Source organism: Botryllus schlosseri, chromosome 1 (genome assembly GCF_051294905.1).
Source record: "Botryllus schlosseri isolate E-star chromosome 1, Bs_hap1, whole genome shotgun sequence".
NCBI lineage: Eukaryota > Metazoa > Chordata > Ascidiacea > Stolidobranchia > Styelidae > Botryllus > Botryllus schlosseri.
In genome coordinates, this window is record NC_137236.1 from 38,869,583 (window position 1) to 38,895,352 (window position 25,770).

The 25,770-nt window shown below is 39.5% G+C and overlaps 1 protein-coding gene across 3 annotated transcripts in view; it reads left to right on the top strand.

The window, feature by feature from the left end:
- The window catches only part of LOC145436473 (dipeptidyl peptidase 4-like), a 58,706-nt gene that overhangs the window by 22,360 nt on the left and 10,576 nt on the right, over positions 1-25,770 (top strand). The window contains exons 2-14 of one of the 3 annotated variants that reach the window (XM_080313839.1): positions 5,965-6,103; positions 9,744-9,840; positions 11,491-11,628; positions 11,823-12,001; positions 12,796-12,939; positions 13,696-13,825; positions 14,679-14,784; positions 14,854-15,021; positions 17,396-17,531; positions 19,200-19,244; positions 19,564-19,760; positions 23,244-23,428; positions 25,556-25,720. In XM_080313839.1, the coding sequence (XP_080169965.1) occupies positions 9,744-9,840; positions 11,491-11,628; positions 11,823-12,001; positions 12,796-12,939; positions 13,696-13,825; positions 14,679-14,784; positions 14,854-15,021; positions 17,396-17,531; positions 19,200-19,244; positions 19,564-19,760; positions 23,244-23,428; positions 25,556-25,720 (1,690 nt within the window). In that variant the 5' untranslated portion in view covers positions 5,965-6,103. Of the gene's footprint in view, positions 1-5,945; positions 6,104-9,743; positions 9,841-11,490; positions 11,629-11,822; positions 12,002-12,795; positions 12,940-13,695; positions 13,826-14,678; positions 14,785-14,853; positions 15,022-17,385; positions 17,532-19,199; positions 19,245-19,563; positions 19,761-23,243; positions 23,429-25,555; positions 25,721-25,770 lie in introns of those variants that run through there. The other 2 variants (XM_080313831.1, XM_080313847.1) reach the window with 2 other exon arrangements.

The window sequence follows — 25,770 nt, forward strand, 5'->3', positions numbered from 1 at the left end:
TAATGAACAATGGATTGGCGATTGGGTGTGGAATATAATGTGTCGGTGCGGTGTCCGTTCCCTAAAAATCATGATGACTTGGAAGTTGGAATCAGTCTGAATATTAACAAATGAGGTGATATAGAAGACAGAGTGGACACAATACATATATACAAATAAGCACTTGAACTACATGTCAAGGGGTGGATAATCCAAGTAGCATAATATCGAAAAACTGGAGAACAAAACCATTTATTCACACATATAAATTAACTGGGAATCATTTCTTTATTCGGCGATCTGTTGTACCAGTCATTCGTTACTTAACGATGTTGCAGCTCATCTCCCCCGGCCTATATTAAGGTTAACGTCAGGTATTACTATAAAGCAAGCATAATACCGCATACAACGTTCGCGCATCTTCGTCGGCACCGGTGACCCAAGCACCTGAGTCAGTATGGGCCCGGGGGATATCATCTGGAGGGAGAACAATATATTATCCATGCAGTTGCACTGCGATCTTTGCAATGATCCTGAATGTGGCAATCATTCGATGCGACTTTCAGCCAAACGGAAAATGCTGCAGACTATTGGCATGTAATTGAAATTCGAAGGAAATTTTTCATCGGCGAATTGGTTGTTGCTTGGTATCATGTAATTGGTGATACAAATGAATTGGATGATGCAGTCGAATTAATTGTAGATTGCAGTCAAATGAATCGTATATTGCATTCTAATTATGAATTGCAGTCGAATTGATGTAAATGGTTTTTGCGCGGCAGTCAGAATCCTTCGATGCCGATCATAGACGAAGAAGCATGTCTAATTGGTTATGTGCGAACGATAATCGTTGTAATGCACATATATTTCCCGCGAGTTTAATATCAAGTCCGAGTTCAATTCAAGTGGTGATAGCTCGCACGTAGAACAGCTACAGCAAAATACAACTGCATGAAGATAACAGACACATAGTACAGCAACAGCAACATAAATCCGAATGAACATATTAACATAAAACTATAATAATAAGCTAAGTATAAGGGAGGCCATGAGATTTACAGTAAAGTATGCGACAACTTGAAGTACCAGCACTCGAAGATTCGCTTACGCTTTATTTAACAGTTGGAAAATGGAGCAGCCGATCCGAGAAGGCTTGATTAAAAAAGGATGCTAAAATACGAACGCAATTGAAGATTACAATTAAATAGTATATTCATATTGAAATGAACCCGAATATTTTCGGCTGACACTCGTCAGGGGTAATCGTCAGCAACTAGTAGAGAATTGGAAAGAACATTGTATATCAACAATCGTATCACAAATATACTATTTAATCGTATATTGAAGTTCTGTACCTCCAAGAAGCTCTTCAATTGAAGATTACCGAAATCACTTGCCCAATCTCAGACACCTTCCATATCATATTCTGGTGTGTTATGATAAATGAATCTCCGAATTCTTCTTTTCTGGTGTGATGTCTATAGTTTGTTGCATTGACGTTGGCTTATTTATTCTACATGCCAACGCAAATTGTGCAATAAGTTACATGTTCTAGTTCTAGTATAATGTTTCACAGTATTGGACGTTAGCACGCAAATTACAGTCTGTGTCTTATACAGATTGAAATACTGGTGTCTATAGCTTATGGTTTGTGTATTGCGAAATACGTGTAGTTTATTGTATCGAGGCCTTCGTGTTTTTGCAGTTCATTTCGTTTCTGAGATTTGCGGACTTCGAATGACATGTCATCAGCAACAATTGATATTCGATTGACCTAGTATTTACAACAAGAATTGTGGCCAGCAAGCAATGCGTCATCAATTCACAAACATATGACAAACTTTGAATCATAGCGTAGGCTACTCAATTCGATCGCTAGCATGTTATTTGTTGATTTCGATAAGATCCCCGTTATTCAAACAGTATATGTTTGAAATTTCGATGTAACGGTTTTCGTAATCGTTGATGTTATTAGGAGTCCTTGAGTTGGATAACAGCATCGTCACGAGGCTTGTTATCGCGCTCTTTACGCATAAAGGTTGCGTAACTCTAAAATATAACGTTGGTTACTCAGGGAGTATGATAAACATCGTGCTGTATATTTGAAATAATGTAATTGGCAATGTTGTATAGGCCTACACCGAGCGTAGCATCATAGACATTGTTATAGAAAAGCAAGTCTTAAATCGTGCATTGATGGGTATAAGGTGAAGTGGAATACACCAAATTAACTACTGAAACAGGACATCTGCCCATCGTACTGATTTTCCGGAGCCATCAGTCTTTAACGTCCTGATCGCATTTATATAATTGTAATTTTCTGACGCACCACATCAAGAATGGCGATTTGGTAATAAAATGTTACAAATCACGTAAATATGAAGTTACGAAAAAATCCAAATTTCTCCAATATTTAATCAGTGAGGGACACGACCTGAAAAAAGCATATCTACATAGCATGGACATTGCGAATCCAATATCTTCGCAGTCTAAATACAGGTAGTCTATGCTACACACATGCGTCATTGCGCAATGAGCATAGCCAGAACAGAGATAGAGGCGCATACGTTCTCAAATAGATTTGAATTGTAGACGAGTAGAAGCAGAACTATTTGAGTTTTTCGTTGATAATCCACGGATCAAGGATAATCCAAGAATTATCAACGAAAAACTCGAATAACTCCGCTTCTACAAGTCGGAATTGACTCAAATTTGATTTGCATCGTCTTTGAAGACAGCTCAACAATTTCATGGGGTTGACTGAAAAATTTGACAATTTTGTTTTTTAATTTTTAATAATAAATTAAAAATTTCAATTCAAGATTGCACGGCCTTAACTGGTTGGAATTGAGTCAAATTTGGTGTGCATCGTTTTCTTGAACAACCTGACGATATAGTCAGTAGGCGAGTGAGATTTGGAAAAAAAAGGTTTTTTTGAACAACCCTATTGCTCATACGCTCTAAAATTCACACTGTAATATTGTATTATGAGTAGGGCTGGGCAAAATCGAGTACCTGAGTGATTCGATTCTGAATCACGTATTATGCTTCGAGTCGAATCGAGTATTCGAGTATCACTCATTATGACGTCACAACAACATGTACTGTATTAAAGTTCAAATGTGTACGTTTTATGCCACTACAAGGAACATAACGCATGTTATCCATCACATTAAAGATACTTTGGTATTTTTTCAACCATAAAGATTTCATTGCACTTCTTGACAATGTTGCGGGTTGATCATGACTTCGGAAATGTGTTATTTCCAGTAACGTTCGTAGCTTTGCGATGTCTCGTATGCTGCGACACGGCCAATCAAGGTTTCAGGCTACCTCAGTGGAAAATATTGTCAAAACTATAATTCTCGTTAGTAAATTAACTTTCAGTTGCGAGGAGCGTATAATTTCAGTACTCGAAAAAATCTTGTTTTACTACTCGACTCGAATCATCCAAATTAATACTCGATTCAGATTCGAGTACTCGAATCATTATGCCCAGCCCTAATTATGAGGAATATCAAGCTGAAATATATTGTTTGGTGTAGCTTCCTTCCATGCATGAATTGAATAGTAAAAATTAGCTAGTAAACGACATTTTGTTTAAAGCTCAAAAGTTCAGCCATTTGCAAATACATATATACTGCTCGTACATAGACGCGTGACGGAGTAAAATCATAAAAATGACATACTTCAAATCTTTCTCATAGTTCGAAAGCCCCAATGGCATTGCAATGAGGCAAATCTCACATATGTCGACTTCCGAATAAAATGAAACATAAAGTACAATAAACTCACGATATCATTTTGACCTGGGACGGAAAGGAAATAGCGATTGAGTTCGTTTACCTAAAGTGATAGCAGAAGAAATATTTTTAGGAAATGCGCGCAGCTTCAATAGCCTACTCATTGGCCAGTATTGACTTAGGAACAGCCTAGAGAAACCATCGTTGGTAGTACAATCCACATTCATTTGCGAAGACACGTGTCCCACAAAATTTGGGCACCGGAACATCCAGCCAGAGTACATAATATACCTTCCGAATGGTATGTCATAACGATGACGTGTGAGATCTGCCCTTGATAGTGGGTGTTCGGTACCTAAGTCTTCAAAATATGTAATTCTAATAAAGAACATGTCCTTTCAAATAAACAGACACAGATTGCCACTGAATTTATGTTGGCGATGAAACCAAATTTTCATTTCATAAAATACAACTGAAAATCACTATCACAGAATCCTCTGATCACATGTAATCATTAACAAATTGAAAGGGTAGAATGGTTATCATAGAGAACTAATGACGTGTTATCGGTGAAGAGACAGGGCTTGTCTTCTGAAATGAAATCACATATAGGCCTATGTCAATCTATTCGCGCCCGCTCATCTGTTTTCGTCCGAACAGAGAACCAGGACGCACTCATTACCAACAAATAAACACAGATAGACACGCTTTCACTACGCATTTAACGTAATCACTACGTTAAGTTGTGTAACCAACACTTTCGTGCTAAATATATTAAAATTGGTGGCCTGGAATTGCAATACAGCCTTCATTCGCATACTCCCGCGAACATTTTCAACTACTCAACGTCTTCATGTAAAAGAAGTATTACTCATTCCTTTAAGCTAATCGTGTGAATAGATGCCATTAACATCGTTAGTCGTTACATGTCGTGCGGGTGTCTCACAGCCTCGGAAACTTTCGAATATTGTCGAACGAATTGCCGCGATAAGGTGCAGAGATTAACAACGTTTCGTGATGAAAATGAGCAGTGAATAAATTGATTCAAATAACGATTTGCAAGTAGGGGACCTTGTACAATCTCTCCCATGAATACATATCAAGTTACGCATCCTAGCGATAATGATTCATGGGGTTAGTGATGGTTTTGGAATCGTAATATAGGCTTAGAGCGGTATAGCCCCAGTGCCCCACATGATTTCTCTCTGTTGAGGAAACATCACATCAGTTAGAAGCTTTATAAGAGTACCAACACGGGACACTGTGCGATCTTACAGCTGGGATTCCTCCAAGTCGGAATTATCGTATCAAAACCCAAAGAGGATAAATTTCGCTGTAAAGACCTATTTTCAATCATTAAATTGAAACTGAGCTCTTTTATGAATAGCATTTGGAGCGCACGACCCCAAACTTTATCACCCTGAGCAATACATGTACTGTTCGGCTCAATTCAGTTTAATTTGATATTTTGACACAGTCAGATTGCGACACGATGAAGCATAGGAAGGAGTCGTAACCCTTATAGTGATATTTTAATCAAACTACCACCTTGGTCAGAAATATACACATAAGAGGCAGGTACAGTACACTGATTTAATAGCAAGAACAGAAAACGTAGAAGTTAGAGAAAATGGAAATGAAGGATATGGGTACGGTAAGCGAAAAAGTTATGCCAGATGTCCAGTCATCTCGAGTGCACACTAGAATATGCCCACTCAGGTAGAATATACTTTTATTTTGACTTGAATGTACTCACTACACAAGTTACAGCAGAAAAAAAACAGGAATACATAACTAGTTCTTGCTGTAAGGACTGATTCTCCACATTCCACATATAAATTGAACTGTTTTAAGAACGCTACTTATAGCAATCGATCATAAATATGGCACTCAGAGCAACATGTGTATACTTCAAAATACATCCAACATTTAAAGAACTTTATCGTGAAGAGGTTGAGGACAACAGTGTGGCCCCTGTGTTAGGTAATCGATCCTCCCATAAATTTTTATAGTTATGATTACGTGGCACAGTCGAAGTCGCATTCTTGCGCCATACCCGAATTTACGTAACAAGACCATGCAGTATGAAGAATTTCTGAACTAATGTCATCGACTCCAGCATGGGGCAAGCACTTCTTTGTCATGTGATGTAGCAGCAAACGCACAATATATCGGTGCAAGTATAAGTATGTAATGCAAACGTTAGCATTAAGAAACGCAAACATACCAGCACCCTAACGAGGTGTTTGCAGAGGGTTGTTTGTTCCCGAGCGTTTTGTACCAAGTGGTGCGCTAACCATGAATTGATATCAGTTCGTGTTGAAACCGGACAGGAAGAGAATTTATTTTGGGATTGGAATTTATTCGGAAATCGCGCAAACGTGAGTATTTGCTGCATTCATATATAATTCTAAAATTCTAAGATAATTCAAAGATTCAAATGTTCATTGGCGGGCTGGTCGTAGAACTGAAACCTTAAAGCTATAATTAAATTAATAGTGGCATACCTCTGGTGACACACGAGGTTTACTACTAATAGTTTTACGACCCCATGCGCAGCGGCGAAATTATGAAGTAGTCCGATATTGTTCGAGACCAAATTATTGGGCGAAGACGAAAACTTTGGTTTTCAGCACTTATTTAATCCTTCTTCAATGCGGTTTCGGTTTTCGTATCGAAATTATAACTTTCGAGCACTAATGCATTTGATTGTAGTGACTAATTAGACTAATTAGAGCGAAATGCCGGTAATATATTTCTAATCTAGGGATGAAATGTCTCTGTGCTCTAATTGTAATTAAAATCTAATTTACGGCTTTCTTGAAAATGCTACAATAGAACTGTAAAGCGCGACACAAGCGAAGCTTGAAAAACGTCAATTTGCAATTCTCGTGTTTTTAAAAGTGATGTATGATTTGATAAGATTGAAAAGCAAATTCATTTTGAGATGAACACGAATTTTTTTGACTGCGAATCGTCAGGGATAACCGTTGAGAACTGAATTGAATTTGATTCTGCTAATCTGGAATTTATATCTATTTCCAAGTTTTTGCGAATTCGGTCAATATTGGAAGTGCTAAAATTTTTCTAATTTCGCAACTCTGCACTGATTGTTCATTGTCGAAATTCGAAGTCTGTTGTTTAGTGTAGACCAGATCGGGAGTGTCGTCATGTTAAATGTCAGTAGCCTAAATCTCAAGTCACAAAATTGGACACTAGAATACTGATGCTCTTCAGAGTAGGGCTTGGAAAAATTAAGTGGGACAACCTGATGGTTTTGAGTTCGAATACTACGGTGCGGCGAATTGCGGTTTCAAGGCTCCCAAACTATCTCCCTGGTCAGTTTCGCAAATATTCGTCAATCGTATCTTGATAACACGGATGGGCAAGGAATCACCCTTGCGTAATGGCAGCGTGGTTTGTGGTGATTAAACAAGGGTAAGAAGCCCGTCACCTGAGCAATCAAATTATTCGAATGGCCACAAATCAGCAGTTTAACGGGTACGTGACCATTGACTACATTACGTCATGTCCTTCCCTCGTGTTTGCTCATCAGCATACCTGTGACAGTTGGAATCTATACCCTTGGAATTTGATACAACTTCGACTGAAATTCTCTCCATTTCAACTCGGAACCACTCTCTGCAAGGCTCGGACAGTATGCAAAAAAAAACACTTAGCAGTAATCGAGAATGCAACTACTCAATTTTAAAAATTCATTTGTTTTGTTGGTAAATCTTGCTCGAAATATCCAGCTCTCCGTTTGTGAATATTTAGTGACTCTCTGCTGTGAGCTCGACTCGCAATCGCTCAACATCAAGAACGAAATGCCCTACATCTAGCTAGTCAGCTAATTGTGCTCATTAGGCCCATCAATCACTGAAATTAACGAAATTGATATAAAGAATGAATCATTGTCGAATGTTAAAATGTAGCAGGCGTGCTGGATCTATCTTGATTTGATTAGATATGTTTATTGTATAAATAAATCTGCCCGATTGGGGTGTTGCCTGTAATGTATAACTCGTTTTTAAAGTAGGCCTAGTATCTGTAGCAAGTACAGAAATCGGTTTGTCATTCTGATCACTATCAATGTAGCAATAATCTGACGCTTTAAGAATACATTCTGGTCTGGCCTATACCGTCTAGGCGTAATCTTATATTATCATTCAAGTCCTCGTTGAAATTGTTGTCTAAGCGACTGAGGCCACTGATTTTATGGAATCAACATAGCATTTGATTGTTCCAGTTGATAATTGTTGCGATGCTTAAAAAGTCAACCTGCACTTCAGCACTATGGAATACTGTGTAGGGTTACCATACGTCCTCTTGTCCTCTTTTTTGACTTTTTTGAAAGTGTCCTCGGAGGACGCCCTTTTTTTTTGAAAAGTTAAGTCAGATTTAGAGCAAATTGCGAGTGATATGCCGTAAATTAGCACAGAAGTGACGCCCCAGCGGGTAGGCTATTTCGGAGTGAAAAACGGTGATTTTAGTTGTGAGCGGAAAGTTGACCTTTTTTTAGTCATCCACCTAGAAATGCGGAGAAAAACGTTATTTTGAGTTCTGAGCGGAGAAAGATGACCTTTTTTTTTAGTCAACCGATCACAAAGTGAGAAAAATTCACCGGCTTTTGAGAATTCTTCTCCGGTTTTGCAAGTCTCAAATTTCTGAAAAAGTGTCCTTTTTTTAGATTTCCAAAATATGCTGTAAGCCTAATACTGTGGCTTGAGTCGTTGCTATTGGTATCGTGTAAATATTACTTTGCGGAAATGTGAGCTTTAAATGAGCAATATGACGTCACGTGACGTCATACGTTTTCGCTGACTTTTGCGTTCACATAGAACCTTCCATATAGGTTCCCGTTCTAACGAACCAGAATATTTATCAAATATTGAATAGCACTCTCATAGATCTGATGCAAAATACTATTAGAAGTCGAGCACGAATAATAAACTCATACAACAGCTTGGAGGATATCTGGTAAATCCAACAATTACCTCCCCACTGATTTAAAGTACATGGGGCCATGGCCGTAACTGCCGCATCCCGTTATTATCCAAGCTCGAACGGGGACCAAAATTATTTCGTGAATTAATATAAATTATAGATCATTTTTGGGATATTTATAAAACTTTTTTCAAATTTTATTCACGCTTTGCACGATTTATTGTCGCTGGTAGTCTTTATATTAACATGGGTGTACCTTCGCCAAGATAAAAAAAACGCATAGTTTATAGAGATAGTCATCTCGGCGTCTGCCATTACTGCGTTACGACACAACAAGACGTTGATAATGAAGTTTAGACTGACATGCGACTCGACGAAGTGTGCTGCCAAAAAGCTCGGCGGCGATTAAACTTTGATCCAAAAGGACTTCCTCATGTTGACCGAAACCATTGTTGAATTTTTCCTTGTCCATAGGCACCTGGATGGATGACGTTTGATTTTCTAGTTCTGGCAATCAGAGCCCCAAATTACAAATGCCTCACGCAGAGAAAGATTAGACGCCCCGTGAAGAAATACGACTTTGAGAGTCATGTGCGTCGCAATAAAGGAGTTCTTTAGGTCCGGTACGTTCGAGCGATTCCGAAATCTTTTGACTATCAGACGCGAGGTCACGAAATAACAATACACAACATAACAATGGGCCCGCCCGGAGACGTATAAGTAATAATTATAGGCCCTAAATTTTCAAAGACACCAGTTCAAAATTTGACAATACTGTAATTTATGCTATTCCAATTTCATTGGCTGAATTACACCAGAAATTAAATTTTTCGCGCTTCGTGAGAGTAATCAAAAATACTTCCCTAACCAGCGATAACAAGGATCTATCGTCGTGCTAACATACGTCGCAGAGGGGGATCTCGGGCGATGAACGTCCAAAAGTTTGTTTTATCACCCTATGGGGGTCCGAGAACAGCGTTTCGTGGGGACTGACGAAATGCTGTTACGGTTCTGCATGTATAACAAATAAAATATTATTTCTGTTGCAATAACCAGCGTATACTTCCATTTCAGATGGTGGAAAGAAAATTGCTCCAGATAATTGGAGGAGTCACAGTAGGAGCCCTTGTTGTCGTCGCTATCGTAGTACCGTGCGTTCTTCTTATCCCAGGCATGTATAACATTACGTGTTGTTTCCCAGGTTTTCTTTTTTTTAAACCAAAATCCTAAGATATATATTTCCATTTATTTTACAACCGGAATCATTCCGTGATTCCCGCAACCGTAGGCGGCTTTATTTATTAGAATTTATCGAGTTACATGCCTTCAAATACATTTCTATAGCTATGCTCTAATATTGTGCAATGTACAATGTACATGTACATGTAAAGATGAAACGGGCCGACCAGTAATACTATTATATCTTAAATTATCCAATCTGCTGACTATGGGAGTGCCACATCCATCCATGTTTTTGCCCAAGAGATTCTGTGTTTGCTGATTTCGCGATAATTTATCATCGACTATCGTCTTATTTAATGTTTCAGGACACAACTTATCTCATTAAACATTAATCGAAGATGTTGCCGCTATTGCTATACACGATCGAGCTCATTCCTGTTTGTTGGTTGCACGTTGCGAGGTTGAAGATATTACGAATAGCATTCCGCTATAGGCAGACTTGTTGCTACAACATACTAGGTTGCCTATTTGACTACGTCAACACTGGCCATGCAGCCATCCAGATTACCGGATCACAATCTGACATATCGACCTCGCCTACCAACACATGCAACATTCATTTTTGTCACTTCCTTTTACATCATACTTTCTTAAATCAAGTATACATGTTATAGGACAAGGTGGGTGTCTGATTAAAAGACTGAGACTCCAAATCGTTTCGGCACCCTGCTATCTTTTCATTATATCGCAATTTTGTGGTGTATTGATTTGATAAAACGCTATATGCAGCCATTTGACTGACTTTCTGTTGATGATGGGGTTCAGAATATGGACACCCCATCGCTTGTCACCCATACGTAGAGTTGTAAACCAGTTATTGCCTTTCGATTAACATACATGTATGGCTTACCCAATCCAAAGTCAATGTACCATTGTCAGTATAGTATATTTTGGCTTTGAAGTCATAACTAGGTCAAATAAAGCACTAATATTCCTAATAAAACGGTGCATTTCGTAAACCGGGGATTTGTTTCTCATGTGGAACTTAAACGTTAGAGTCGTTCTGGCAGAATATTATCACAGCACCCGAAACACGAAGTTGCTTTCCAAACCCGGTAACACCTTTTGTGTATCCCTGAGGGATACGCGTACCACAGTTTGAGAAACCCCGGTCTCGAGTCTAAAGGTGTCTTTGGTTTTCAACTATGACGTTCGCTTGACTTTTATCAGGGCTGGCGAAGTTGCTGATTTATTTCTGTTTCTTCATAAGGTGCTGTCATATTTTGATATCCCTGTTCCCAAACAGAGGCCTTGGTGGATAATCCGCGATTTATCAACGAAAAACTCACATAACTCCGCTTCTACTGGTCGGAATTGACTCAAATTTGTTTTGGAACGTCTTTGAAGACGGCTCAACAATTTCATGGGGTTGGCAGAAAAATTTGGAATTTTTTTTTTTTTAATTTTCCATAATAAATTAAAAATTTTAATTGGATCTGCGGATGCCTTTACTGATTGGAATCGAATGAAATTTGGTGAGCAAGGTTTTCTACTGCAACCTGACGATTTAAGAGGTGAACGGCTTGAATCGGGAAGAAAAAGTTATTTTTGAACAGCCCTAATGATCGTCTATTTGCAGAAGATGAACCGGCCGTGGAACCGACCACCGAACCGACGGAACCGCCCAGTGGAGACGACCGACCCACTTATACATTTGATGACTTGATGGGAAACGACTACGGTTACAGTAGTTTATATCCGACATGGGATAAAACAGGTAGGACAGGTCCAGCTGCCTCAAATTTTCGAGTGTGTATCTGAGAATCTGAAATTGTCGATGAATACTGCGTCATCTTGACAATGTGGTATTGAAGCGCTTGGATGATCTTGAAGATATGATCGAGGCTGCTGTATCCTGGAAAAAATCATGTAACTGAAATTAGAATCAGCTGAATCCTTTGCCTGTTTCAGATACTACGAACACACATTTCATAACTCGAAACAGTGCCGGTGATATCGTGAAGCGGGCTTACACCAAACCAGATACAGATGTTGATACACTCATCACCGGAACAGATGACCTGAAGACAAGCTCCTACGCTGTTTCCGCTGATAATCAGTTCATCTACTATCGACGTAACGCGAAACAGGTATATTCACGCTTATAACTCTAGTAGGAGATCGTGTGAAATGGTAGCAATAGCCTACTGTTTTCAAAAGAGGGGGTCAATAACGAAGTAGGCTATATCCACTTTATTACAGTACTCCAGAAAGTTTTACCTAAGTTGTTATGACTTTGGACTTTTACTTCTTCAGTCTCAGTCTTCAGTCTTCCGACAAATCTACTAACTTCCTATGCATTTAATTTTGTAAAGTTTTTAAAATAGTTCTGAGGAGTGTTTGCAACACTTTTATCAGGGAAATCGTCGTAACTACCGGGAATAGTCCTTGTATCTGAGGTAACTGGGTTAATTAAAAAAAAATCATTTCAACATACCTTTATTATCCCTTACGTCTGCGATCCATCTACACCCGTCTCTCCGACTGAATATTTTTTTTTTCAAAACACCACCTACGATTAAGACAAACTGAAAAGATAAGAAGGAGTCGAAGCAACTTGGTATATTCGTTCAATTAAACACTACCTTGTGTACATGTAATAAGGACAAATCCTCACAGGTTCAAAAGTAACAGATCATAACGTAAAAGGACAGGCGATAAAAATGAACTGCTATGGATTCATATGGCCAATCGTGGTCAGGCAATTTTGATTGGGACCAATATTCACTCCGCAGAATATGCCTGTATTTCGACTTGAATGTCGACATGCTCGATGTTTGGCGTTAATAATGTAACGAGATTCAATTTATTCAAGGGCTGTATTAGACGCATGATGATTTTTGGAGCAATTTCCCATCTATTAGCATTCTTTTGCTTGTTTCAGGTGTGGAGACATTCCTACACGGCCGATTTTGCAATTTACCGAATGAGTGGAGGTGCCGGCGAGCGTGTCGACGATAAAATAGTTGGATTCCCCATGGATGGCATGATTCATCATTTGGAATGGTCACCCACCGGCCATGCATTGGTAACGCTTCATTCGTACTGTGATTTTATAGCTATTTCGAAATAAATATTTCTTCTATGACGTTACACAGGGTCGGATAAAATTTGCACGAATAGGATACTGAACCAGGGTTGTAAACAAGTCAAAAGGTTCCGAGCCACAAGTCGATCTTACTTCCGTAGTTTTGTCGAGAGTCATGTCGAGTTATTCTCAATTCATGTCCTGGGCAAATACCGAGTCCAACTCGGAGTTCAGTGGGTCGAGTCAGAGCCATGGTGTTGAGACCCGATTCATTTCGTTCACTGTTCAGATTTGGGTACAAGAGTGTTGGGATAAGTAAATCGATATTTAATGTGGCTCGAGTGAAGTTAAATCACTCGATTTCGGGGGTTCATTTCAATATGAATATAGGCTACTATTCAATCACTCGTAACAGTCCGCGGCCCTGTCTTAAGTACCAGTATTCATAGAAAAAATTCCTATAACGTGGCTACTTTACTGTTCATCGAAGTCAAAATGAAATGCCTGTCTCACCCATGTTATCGATGTCTTATAAAGGCCTAGGTGTACCATGAATACTACACAATACAACAACAACCGCCCGATGCTCCAATCATAGGACTTGGTTGAGTCATGCGCAATAACTCCTTTACTAGTCGCGTCAGTTCACAAATTGATATAAGCTCAGCCAGGTCAAGACGAGTCACAAAAAAAGCTCGACTCGAGCGATTACAACCCTAGAGTGAAGTGTTAACAAATGATTTTGATCGGTTTCAGGCCATTGTTTACGGCTGGAACCTATGGGTCGTTAAAGATTTAGAAGCAGCCACGCCGTCCCTTTATCAGGTGACCGACGATGGAGAGCAAAACAAAATTTACAACGCCATCCCGGATTGGGTGTACGAAGGTTGGTATCTGATCCACGTGAACAAAGATCGATGCATAGTTACTGTACGTAAATGGATAATTATTTTTAATGGATTCAGGAGTGTAATTAGTAGGTTTTTAATGTCATCATATTCGAGATGGTTCTTCTTTATCACCGCCCCTGCACCGCCCCATGGAATGTCCAGCGTCAATGTTATTTCAGTAATGCTGTCCAAGAACAACTTCCCAATTATTTACCCGATTCTTCTCAAGGGTCACCATAACTACATAATTTTAATGTGATAACACCAGCGGCGGTTGCATAATGTATATTCATGTGGCAGTAGAATTACCATTGTAAATTTCTAGTCAAGCAGGAGAACCAACTTCCAAGTCTAAAACTATAACCAACAATAATATAATCGATATAATCAAACGATTACATTTTCATCGGTCTAACACACATGCACATAATATGAAATCTTCAAGACACAATGCGATGTAATGAACAGATAGGCGATGCCAAAATGACCAACCTCCAATTTTGGGACTTCGACCCGGGCCGCCTGCGTAGACGGCACCGACACTATCTCCCAACTAAACCGGCGCCGTTCTAGCTATAGTGAGACAATAAGCAAAGGCAACCTATACATGAAATCAAACGTACTTCAGAATAAGGTGCAGGTCCATAAAAACAGCCTGGAAAATGAACAACGTTGCTGAAAAATAAGTAATTTCTATTGATAACAAAATTATACGGGTGTAGGAAATTAATCTTCTCAGTACCATCTTTTAGAAATTAATAGGCGGAATATCATTAAAAGTCGTGAGGACATGCTGTTTAGTAGAAATTCTCATCCATTCATTACGTTACGTTGAATTCTATTTTACAGAGGAGATGATAGGATCGAACAACGTTCTGCATTGGTCTCCTGATTCAGAGCAGATTGCATTCCTCAGGACAGATGACACCAACACTCCGATCGTAGAATTCTCAATGTAAACATATAGTTGATATTTGCATAGGCTACTTATTTTAATCGTGATAATCGTTCGTGTTTATCATAGGTACAACGAAGCACAATACCCGGAAACTGTGAGAATCGCATACCCAAAAGCGGGCACCTCGAATCCGACTGTGACTCTTCACGCATACAACCTTGGCGATGACAGCATCAAAGAAATCACCATACCGACATGGCCAGATACATCCGCAAATCCTAATGCTGATTTCACGTGAGATACTGCATCGAAAGTATTGTAGCAAATCATCAAGATCTTTCCATATGACACGATAATTCACCGGCTATATCCTAAGCCTGCACAAATAAGAAAAACAGAACCTTTGGTCCTTCAAGGGACTACCTACTCCGACAGTCCCAATAAAGCATACGACAGTGGTTCTCAACCTTTTTTGTCTTTGCAGACCCCCTTTGGACCGTCAAGGACCCCCACGGTACCCCACTCCACCCCCATTCTAGTTAACATATAGCTCAATTACGGTGTAACAACTAGGGATGGTGTGAACGTGAGGTTCACGTTCGCGTTCTGTGTGTGAACCTCGGAAATTTAGAGGTTCGTGTTCACAACAGAACCTTGGTAGGTTCTGCACTGTGAACCTTTTGATAAATTGTAATTTTCACTCCATTATAAGATCTTTGGCTCAAGTTTATTGCATTTCAACAGCGGGCCACTCCATGCATGGTGCTGGCAGCATAAGAAATCAACGCTTAACGAGCATGCACCATGCACCTCGACAACCTTAAAAGTTTTAGTTGCTTTATTGCAAAAATATTTTCGGAATAACCAGCTTTCCCTTTGTGAATATTTAGTGACTATCTGCTGTGAGCTTGACCCGCAATCACATAACATCACAAGCGATATACGTAGTCAGCGAATGATGCTTATTCAACCAATCAATGACATTGATATTGTCTTCTGATGTAAAAAATCGAACGGGCGTACGGGGTCAATCTTTACTTCATATCTTTACTGTATCATTAAAACCAAATCCGTGCGATTAAAGTGCTTGCTACTGCTGCATAACTTGTTGTTGTTTGTAGTATCGGTAGCGAGTATTGATACCCGTTGTACACTCTGCTCAATATCAAAGTAGCAATACTCAGACTTCGAACACATTGTCCGGTCTGGCTAAGACCGTTAAGGCGTAAGCATATATTCCTTGGTAAGTCCTCGTCGAAATTGATGGCAAAGCGACGGAATGTATTGATTTTACGCAATTATTATATCCTTTGATTACCGCTGTTGATACATTTAGCGACGATTAGAACGCCGATATGTACTTCAGCATTGTGACGTTATGTAGACCGAGTCTTCGCTAGGTATCGTGTACATTAATATAGGCTATCACTTCATTGGAAGATAGGGTTGGAATTAGCAATATGACGTCACGTGACGTCACGAGGTTCACGTTCGTGTTCACACAGAACCTTTCAAAAAGGTTCGCGTTCACACGAACCTGAACCTTTCAGAGGTTCACACCATCCCTAGTAACAACCATCTACCTGTCTTCTTCTAATAATAAATGTAGACTATAGTGATTAACAGCAGCAAAATTAATTCTGAAAGTGGCTCCTGTAACATCATACTATATATGTAAAAATTAGGAAGAATTGTAATGCGAAGTCTGTAACTGTATTTCTGGAAATGCTCTGTCGTCTCTAACTAACGCTTCCGAAGACACCTTGACGTATTATCGCAACATATATGGCACCAAAATTGAGTAACACTGTTGTGATAAATATATAACGTCCGGCCCAGTCATTTCGATCAAACACACCATCTTGAAGGTATTACGGAAAAGAAGTTCTGTATATCCCAGGAGAATATGGATTTTGCTAGCAAAACCAGATCAAAACATCAGTGAACTGCAATATGTTTTAGCAGTTATGAAGCGAAACTGCCTCGTGATTTCTCCAATTAAAAAAACTACAAATTAGGTTATCCATCATTCTGAAATATTTTTTTTGCGGACCCCCGGCTGAGAACCACTAGCATAAGAGCTAAGTTAGGTATACTTAACTAGCTATATAAATGCTCTAGGTATGATAGTTCGAGGTATTGAAAGCAAGATTTTTGATATCGTCTTTAAATTTAGTATGCTATTGCTGACTGGCAATAGCGATTTCGAAATGGAATTTTGAGACTAACTTTACCGGTACACTCTCAGCAAAAATAATGTCTATTCACATCCAAAATGTGGCTGACGAATTATATCAGAATTTTATCATAATATAACTCCTACGTTCCTACGTGCAAGCAGCATTTGGATAAAAATGCGTGCTTTAAGTACACTTTGGCGTAAGTCTGAGGCAGGTGGGTGTATAGTGTTAGTGTATGTATCCGCACACAGGAGTTTTGACCATTTCATAAACATGAATCAGACAAATACTGAAGTCAAACTTGGGTAATCTTGTGCTGACAAGTACAAATGGTAACATTCGAAATAGAAAAACAAGCTAGAGACTATTATTACTGCGATGTGATGCTACACCATAGTTTCTGAAAAATCCAAAGGGTGTCTAGATATTTACCCCTATGGTTCCTGCAGAAGGAAATAGTACTAACTAAGCATCTAACCAATTCTCAGAGAATACTATTTCTCCCGCTTCACCTGGTTGGACGAGAACACCTGCATGCCAACATGGACCGATCGACCCCAAACCTACAGCGTCGGTACCGCATGCGTGCGTGACACTACGTCTCTTGAATGGACGTGCACCTACGTATGTTTACCTTGTTTTATTACATCGAGTAACGTTGTGTAGCGTCCCTGTTATAGCGAGAAAGATAAGATAACAGAAGTGTAGTCGCATTATTCGTGCAAGATCTATATTACGTTAAGGTTGCCACCAGCAAATCTTTTCAGATTAATATATTCGTTCACACAGCGTCAACCAAGTTTGTGATTTACGCAAAGAGATCAATAAATTAAACGATCAGAGTAAACCAAACGAATGCAATGTAGCCCAGCAACCAAGATTCGGAAAAATCCATGCTTATGGTGTCAAGTACACGCTTCAGCAGCTTTATCATACGCCTTAGCGGACACGATCACTTCAATTGCATGTATGCTATAATAAGCAAGATTTTCCGCGCTTCAACCGACCTTTCCATGAAAGATTCAAACAGATACACCACAGTGGTGAGCGCATATTGATTTTTGAGAATCTGAATCCGCCCGACAGCTCGAGTATCTGAGGAACTATCTGTCCGTATATCATAACAATGTCAACCAAAAATCCACGTGAATTCAAATAAAGCCGTCCAGAATCGAAAAAATCCGAATTTAATAACTTTTCCGAAGAATTCGAATTCTACATTTCAGCGGAGTACAGTCTTTACAAAGGCTATATAGGTTAGGTTGAGCTGATATATATTTACTTGCACCTTTGACAAAAGAACTTTAGAGTGATTCTAGTCCTATCACAACCTGCTTGTTGTCCGTGTGTTTCTCGAGCGGACAATTTTTTCTAACTTGAAATCAAAATTCGCTTCTGGTCAGAACCATCAAATATTACACGAAACAGAATATACAACTATCCGAAAAGAAATCTCTAGGAAAACCCGAATCCGATCCGACTGGCTCAATATTGTGCGAAATCCAGTCCGAACCCTCTCCGAGTCCGTCCGATGCTCAGCACTGATACACCAACACGCGTGGCTGCAAATGCAAGGATAAATCTCTATAGCCTCACTACTTGACACAACTTCTTTCCATCCCAAACACAGATGCATTTAATAATCACATACAGCCACCAGGCTCGCATTATAGACAACTAACACAAAGATAGCTGAGAAACATGTGACTGCACGTTCGGACTATCAAACCTGCCTATATATAGGCATTGTTGAGAACAATCGAAAGGACTCAATAGATCATTGTATAACAGCTTTCCATTTCCTCGAAAACATGGCTCTCTTCGTCTTTTAATGGGAATGTTGCGATGGAGCTTTCGATCAACACCAATGTTAATAAAGTTTACTCGGATCACGAGCTTCAACGCTACCTCGCCAACATGTGAAGCTATACCAAAAATCGCCGACCTTATCTGAATGCCTCATGGTGGTGCAGTGATATGTTTCGCCTCAATCTGTAGGTTACTTTTCTTTACTAACACATTTTCGCGCTGTGACTCAGAAAGCAACTTTATACAGGCATATCCATTGACATATTGACTGCAACATAATTTATTAGCATAATAAAAATAATACAATAAATAGATAAAATATTCATGAAACCTAGGATGCCAGATTTTTGAAGAGGCGTCTGCATATGATGAGCAATTACATAAAATTATCGCCAATTTAACAGCCCAGTAGGGATTATAGCCACTCGAGTACCAATATATGATAACCATCATGTGGTCTGAATATATTTTTCATTCCTACAGATCGAGCCATCGACCGAGTCTGTCACCAATGGATGGGTTGGAAGCGTAAGTGAATTTAATATGAGATGTATGTGGTCCGCTTTGAGATCAAAAACGATTTTGTGTTTGGGATGCTTTCCATTACCATGGTATAAGGAACCTAAATAATTATATCCATTAGCTCCAAGTAGTTCGTACTGGTTTAACGCCGAAGTTATTGAGACTCCAATCCTCAACTCGGCTTGAATTCTAACACTGTATTCGGATGTATGCCTATTCGATTTTGCCCTGCTGGTCGCATGCAGGACACGGCGTGCCAGGATTTTTACCACTGTGACTTGGAAAATCTATATGAAGATAGATAATAATGAACGTCTACGCACAGTTTGGACCGTTTGATATCGTATGGATGGATGCGAACACCCACTTCACCATTTACGCCAGAGCCAACGATGTAGATCCCACAGACGGTAGATGGCAGATCGCCAAAGTGAGCTGGTCAAGCAGCAGCAAGACATGGCTTACAAAAACTAACTTTGACATTGTCGGGCTCTACTGGTACGACGCCGTTAATGATTACCTGTAAGTATCCATTCGATTCGATCATTGCTCACATTTGGAATTCCTGCATTGGTGTCGGAGATTTATCTATTAGGCTCCTCATCGACGTGTGATTCGCATCTGCGGGGTCCTAAAACACCGATATTTATAAACGTGCACCGTTCTACGAGCGGGCAGAGATTAAATCGAACAATCGAAACATCAATGAGCAACATTCCACGGTGCGAAATTTTAAAGATGCGGGTTTCAGATTCGATTCCGATCGACGTCGGATCCCTGCTTGAGTTGCCGTTTGTTGTTTATGGTATTCACCGTGTTTGTTGACTAAAATAGTCATTCCGTGTCTGCAGACTTGTATCACGGGCCACTTCTAGGCTTTATACGCGGATGAGTTGGCGAGTAAGGTCCTAAATCAGTGGCAGGCAAGTTCTCCAGTCTGTATGCCTGATATGGGACAATGAAGTACTTGGTTGGCCGGATACCGGAATCGAAACATTATTAACATATTTATCCAATTAAGGAATCTATCCTATATTCAATGTGAACTTCAAGGTTAAAGAAGGGACCAAAAGCAGTATTTAATGAAATTATTACAGTACTGTAGTCCTACTACAATAGCTGTTGGAGTCAATGAGGCAGCATATGTGGTCCATCAAAATTGTCAGCAAGTTCTCAGAACTCTCCAGCTGCTTGGCGAACGTAGAAACCCTTAGCAAAGAATGCAAGTTAACGTCGGTTAGATTTGAACGCAGCTTTGTCTTGCTAATGTTGATGGTAGGAAATGTTTGCTCGCAAATGTATGTAGACCAGCGGGTCACATTATCATGTACGAACGGAAAGAGTGCGCTGGCCGCTAAAAATACCTTCGCGGGCCGTATGATGCCCGTTCCTGTCCTAAGTGAACCTGCAGCTATTTGTTGGGATTTCTGGAGTCGACCGCGGATCGTGATGTTGCTGCTGAGGAAATACCACTACGCCATCTCCCCTGAACGAGTGTTGATGTTATATATACTCCAAAGAGTCCCAATATCGCTAGCACGCGCATCAGTGTGTAGAGCAGTGGTTGTGATGGACCAGGGGTCGCCAACTCGAAACGGGTCGCGGCTAGCGGGTCACTTTTCTAATTTCGTTGCGGCCCCGGGCCGCATGAATTCCATATCAATATAATGAATGCAACCTCGTTTTGAAACTTTACGTCAGTACAACGCTATGCTACCTAACATAGGCGATTGACATAGTGACCACAAAAGAAGTAATATTTGATTAAAGGAATAAAATACAACAAAAGATCATTGTCATTAATTTCATTTTATTTTGAACTCTGAGCTGTGCACGATACCTGGAAACGCTTTTGGGGGCTACATACGTTACTAGCAGAAAGACCATCTCCACGTAAAGTTTGATATTGGGGGAAACCCAAGCCAGTGGTTTTCCAACCTTTTTAGTCATGCCTACCTAATGATACTGAAACATTTCGCGCCCCCGTTACCGTCATATCATAAAATGAATCCGTAATGGCAGCAATCGCAACCAATAGTTTGATAGCAGGGAAGGACATGAATGTTAATGAGAGAACTATTGTATAATATGAATTCCGGACTATACACAGAGCAGTAAAAGTAACTATGAATCCGAGGTAAAAAAATTTCCGTTGACCGCAGCTCCGTGCGTCCCGTTAAGATGCTTTCACGCCCCCACAAGAAAGGCACGTCCCCGGTTTCAGAACCACTGCCCAAGTCGTTTTCTGAACGACTCGGTCTTGGAAGCATTGCACGTTAATTTCAGCATTTCAAAATGTTTTCTTAACTTTCTTCGGAAATCTCAAATCAAGTCGCGAGCCACGTGTTGGTGACCCCTGCGATAGGTGGTCTGTAGTCCCTTTAGTCGGCGGGGGATGATTTTGCAATCGCATGGATCCGGTATGAAATAATTTGAAATGCCTAAACGCCCCTAAGTAAAAGTTTGAGTTCAAGTTAAATTAAAGTTTACGTTGAAGTTTACGTTGAAGTTTAAGACAAACATTGAGGATTCATAGCTGATAGAGTAACGGAATTAAATTGGACATAAATGTAAAAGTCATGCATAAGTAATGATACTGATATGAAACACGCAATATCCCAAGTTTTACCGATTCCGAATTGCATTAGCCAAAGAACGGAATCAAAATGAAGAATTTAATCACCACTATCAGAAAACGTGGAAATCTTGCCATCTCTGTCGGCAACTGCGACATATTAATTAGATAGAATCAAATGACTGTCAAATTCGGAAGAAAAAAAAACATTATTGAACTCACACTAGCGAGTTGACCCGACATCATCAATCATCCGCATCTTGATTCTTAAGATAAATCAACAACCGTGTTCATATGAGACCAGTTGTAAAATATCTGACAGTAAACCACCAATAGAACGATTTTGGATCGCTCTCAAATATTATTTCAGGGCGACTATTTAGCGATTGTTTTGAACTTTCATCTTTGCTGAGTCGTTAGTCGTTACATATATGTTACATGCTAGCTACTTGCTGGCTACATGTCAAGACATGGTGTATTATTGATTCGATTTTGCTCGCCACACCCCGAGTTGTTTTTATAAATCCCTGAGTAAATATATGAATAGGCAACTCATTGTTGACAGAAAAACTGAGTACGATAAGAACTATTCCAGTACGAGCAAAGCTAATAATTTATAGGACTCAATGCGGTGGAAAACAGTGCTGGGGTGACTGGAGTCTTGACTTGACCCGGATAACTAGGTTAAAATGACACGAGTCATGCCATGGACTCCACGTATCTGATTTAACAACAGACTCGTGAATCGTACTAAAAGCATCAATTTTCAAGACTTTGAATATATATATTATTTTACAAAGCATTCTGAACCTCTGATGACAACGTCATTAGTGCTAATATGTTTTTACTGAATGCTGCCTTTTACGTTTTGAAAGTGGTTAATTCATTAGCAGGAACATTATACAGACGAATCAGCTTCGTTATAATAAAGTTTACCATCAATTTAATATCACTACAATGATAAATAGATCGATATCTGAGTCTTTATCTATGTGAATCCACATACACACACACCTCAAATGACTTAAATTGAAAATGTTTAATGACTTGAAACTTAACCCGAAACCGAAGTAGGGCGTACGGTAGATGGCTTGACTTAACTCGAGTGACTTTAATAACTTACGGCATTTAACTAGAACGAAATGGAAATGACTCGACTCGATTTAGTATTTGATTTGCAAGGACTCTCGATAAAGATCTATATAATACAGCTAACACAAGACGAATAGCGTATAGTATTGAGCCAGAGTATATTCCCAGAATAGCCAGGTGACGTTGAAACTCAGTTATGACGTCATCATGAATAATAACCGAATACGTGACTCGGCAGGAAGCCTAAAACTCGATTCAGAATCGAATTATTCAGCTGCTCAATATTGCCAAAACCCTGATATTTTTTTCAATTTCATTGAAATCAAGTCGTATTTTAGATACTTCGAAGCTGCTGCGCCACTACCAAGACATCGAAACGTGTACCGCGTTAAAAGTTCCGCGGTCAACGATGAAGCGCCAGAATGTATGTCTTGTCCACTAAACAAGGACTACGTGGATAGGTGTGGATGGATCACAACGAGGTTCAACCTTGATGGCAGTGTAGCAATCATGAATTGCCGAGGTACGGACAGAGGCATAGATTTCGAATGCAACATTTCACGGTTTTGTAGGAGTGCAATTACGGGAGTGCACAGCAGCTATCGGAGATCAAAGTTGTCAGTGTTGCTACTCAAGTAGAGTGACGATTTTAAAGACGTGTCAAAACTAGGTCACATGGAAGTAGAGAACATTTAGTCACAATAGTTAGGGTTAGCATATGTCCTTCTTTAGGAGGATTTGTCCTCTTTTTTTCGGCAAACCGAAAATGTACTCCGATAACGCCCATGTCCCCAGTTTGGGGAATTCGAATTATTTTATAGCAAGGACATGCAGAACTAAAAGGGCCATGAATGACACAATTTATGTAATGTCGATGGTCGAGCGGGTCCTTCGGGAGTAGGACTGATGAAATGCCCTTTTCTAGTCAATACCACAGCAGTGCCATAACAAGTGAGTACTCTGGGAGTCGAGACGCAAATATGAGACTTTTGCTTGTCGACACGAACAGCATTACTCGTGAGAATTTTAGAATCAGCAGTTTTCTGGTCTGGTAATCTAACTTTTTCGATTTGTAGAAATTGTCATCCTTTTCGGATAATAAAATAAGGTAACGCTGGGATGGTACTCTAGTAAGTAATAAATAGAATTGGTCTATGGTTTGAATAGCAAGTGTGGGTGAAGTAGGCAACTATCCTGAAGTGTTCATAGTTTAGACACTAATAAAAGTAGAAGTAATGTAGTGACTTTTACCTTAATTAGAAATAGAATTAGTAATATCCAAGACAAATCAAAATTACTTCGAGTTGAAGTCGAAAAAGAGACGTCTCCATACTCTCAAAATCACAGGATGAAATAATTTCTAAAAATCAGATATACGGTCGGTGTTCGCTCATGTTTGACGGCAAACCGTTGGTCGTTTCTTTGGAAATTGCAAGATGCATTTTTAAAACTAATGACTCTAAAATAGGGGCAATCTTCGGAAATTTAATCAGCAGTGGCCGTGATGGATATTTCGCGCGGTTCTTAAGACTATTTCAGGTGTAAAAGTGAAGCAAGTCAAAATCTGCTTTATTATTCTCAAAATCGGCATTGTATGAAGTAAGTAGATTTGCATAGGCAGTGGAAGTATTTCGTAATGGGCATCTTCTACAGAATTCGTCTACTCTTTCAAGAGAGGCATATCTTGATCCTAATTTATTTTAATTCGGTGGCGTGGTATAGTCTATGACACAAGTAGGCGCACTTACTTTATGCGGGATCCGCATCTCAAAAGTATCAGATTTGAAAAAGCCAGAAAACAAAAATTCAATTGTACGAATTTATTCCGTTATAATGAAATGTAGGCTATCGATTGACGTTTATTATTTTGTGGTGATACGGTGTGGTGCAATTAGCTCTCAACGACATTTTCTTGGTAAATCGTCCACCGAGAGCCGTGAAAAGGAGCCCGTAAGTGATCGTTACATGCACTACCGTGGACAATGATCAAGTTCATTGTTGAACACAATGATTTGTCATTAATTGATGACTAATGCAAAATTGAACTCGCTTGTCCTATTGCAAAGCTCTAGCCCGAAGTGCCTTCCCCTAAATTGTACATAGTAAGGAAAGAAACAATCCGAAAAAATACTGGTATTGAAAATACGTAATAGAATGCACCAGTCTCTAATCAGGTTAAACATAAACATCTCTAGCAAAATATCGCAACTCACGTGCAATAGCTGAAGAGCCGCAATTACAGGCTAAAAGAGCCTCATGCGGCTCGCGAGCCGCAATCTTCCAGTCTCCCGTCTCGATGTCGTTGCAGCATCATCCAAAATAGTCGTGATGTTCGTATACTGATATTGAATATTATTTTGACGATTTTAAAACATTGGTTTCGTTCAGCAGGCCCGTCCTCGCATGATAATAGCTCATTTCTTAATACTTGTTCAGATATTAAATTGGCCTATTGGGTGTTAGTTTAATTGACCGTCGTAGTCGTGTTTGATTTGCAGCACATTTTTCAAATACATGTCCTTATTGTCGTTCTTGTTATATTGAAAGTGGACGTTTTAATTCAATTTTATTTATATCTTTGACAAGAACATCTGTTCTCACGTAGTGAAGTATTCTCAAATCCCCACAGCTAATTGCTTGCGTACTTCAGGATATCGTGAGCCGATGACCGCGTATTATACGATTTCTGGAGGAGTTTGGTCAGACAAAGCGACCGTGCTCTACGATAACCAAGAGCTTGTGGACAAGGCGGCGGCAATAAAATGGCCGCGGAAGATATACGGAACATTCAACTCGACCAAGTATTCTGAAAAACGTAATTGCATTGTCTGGAAGACTTCCAGTTTGATTTCCCAATTGTGATAT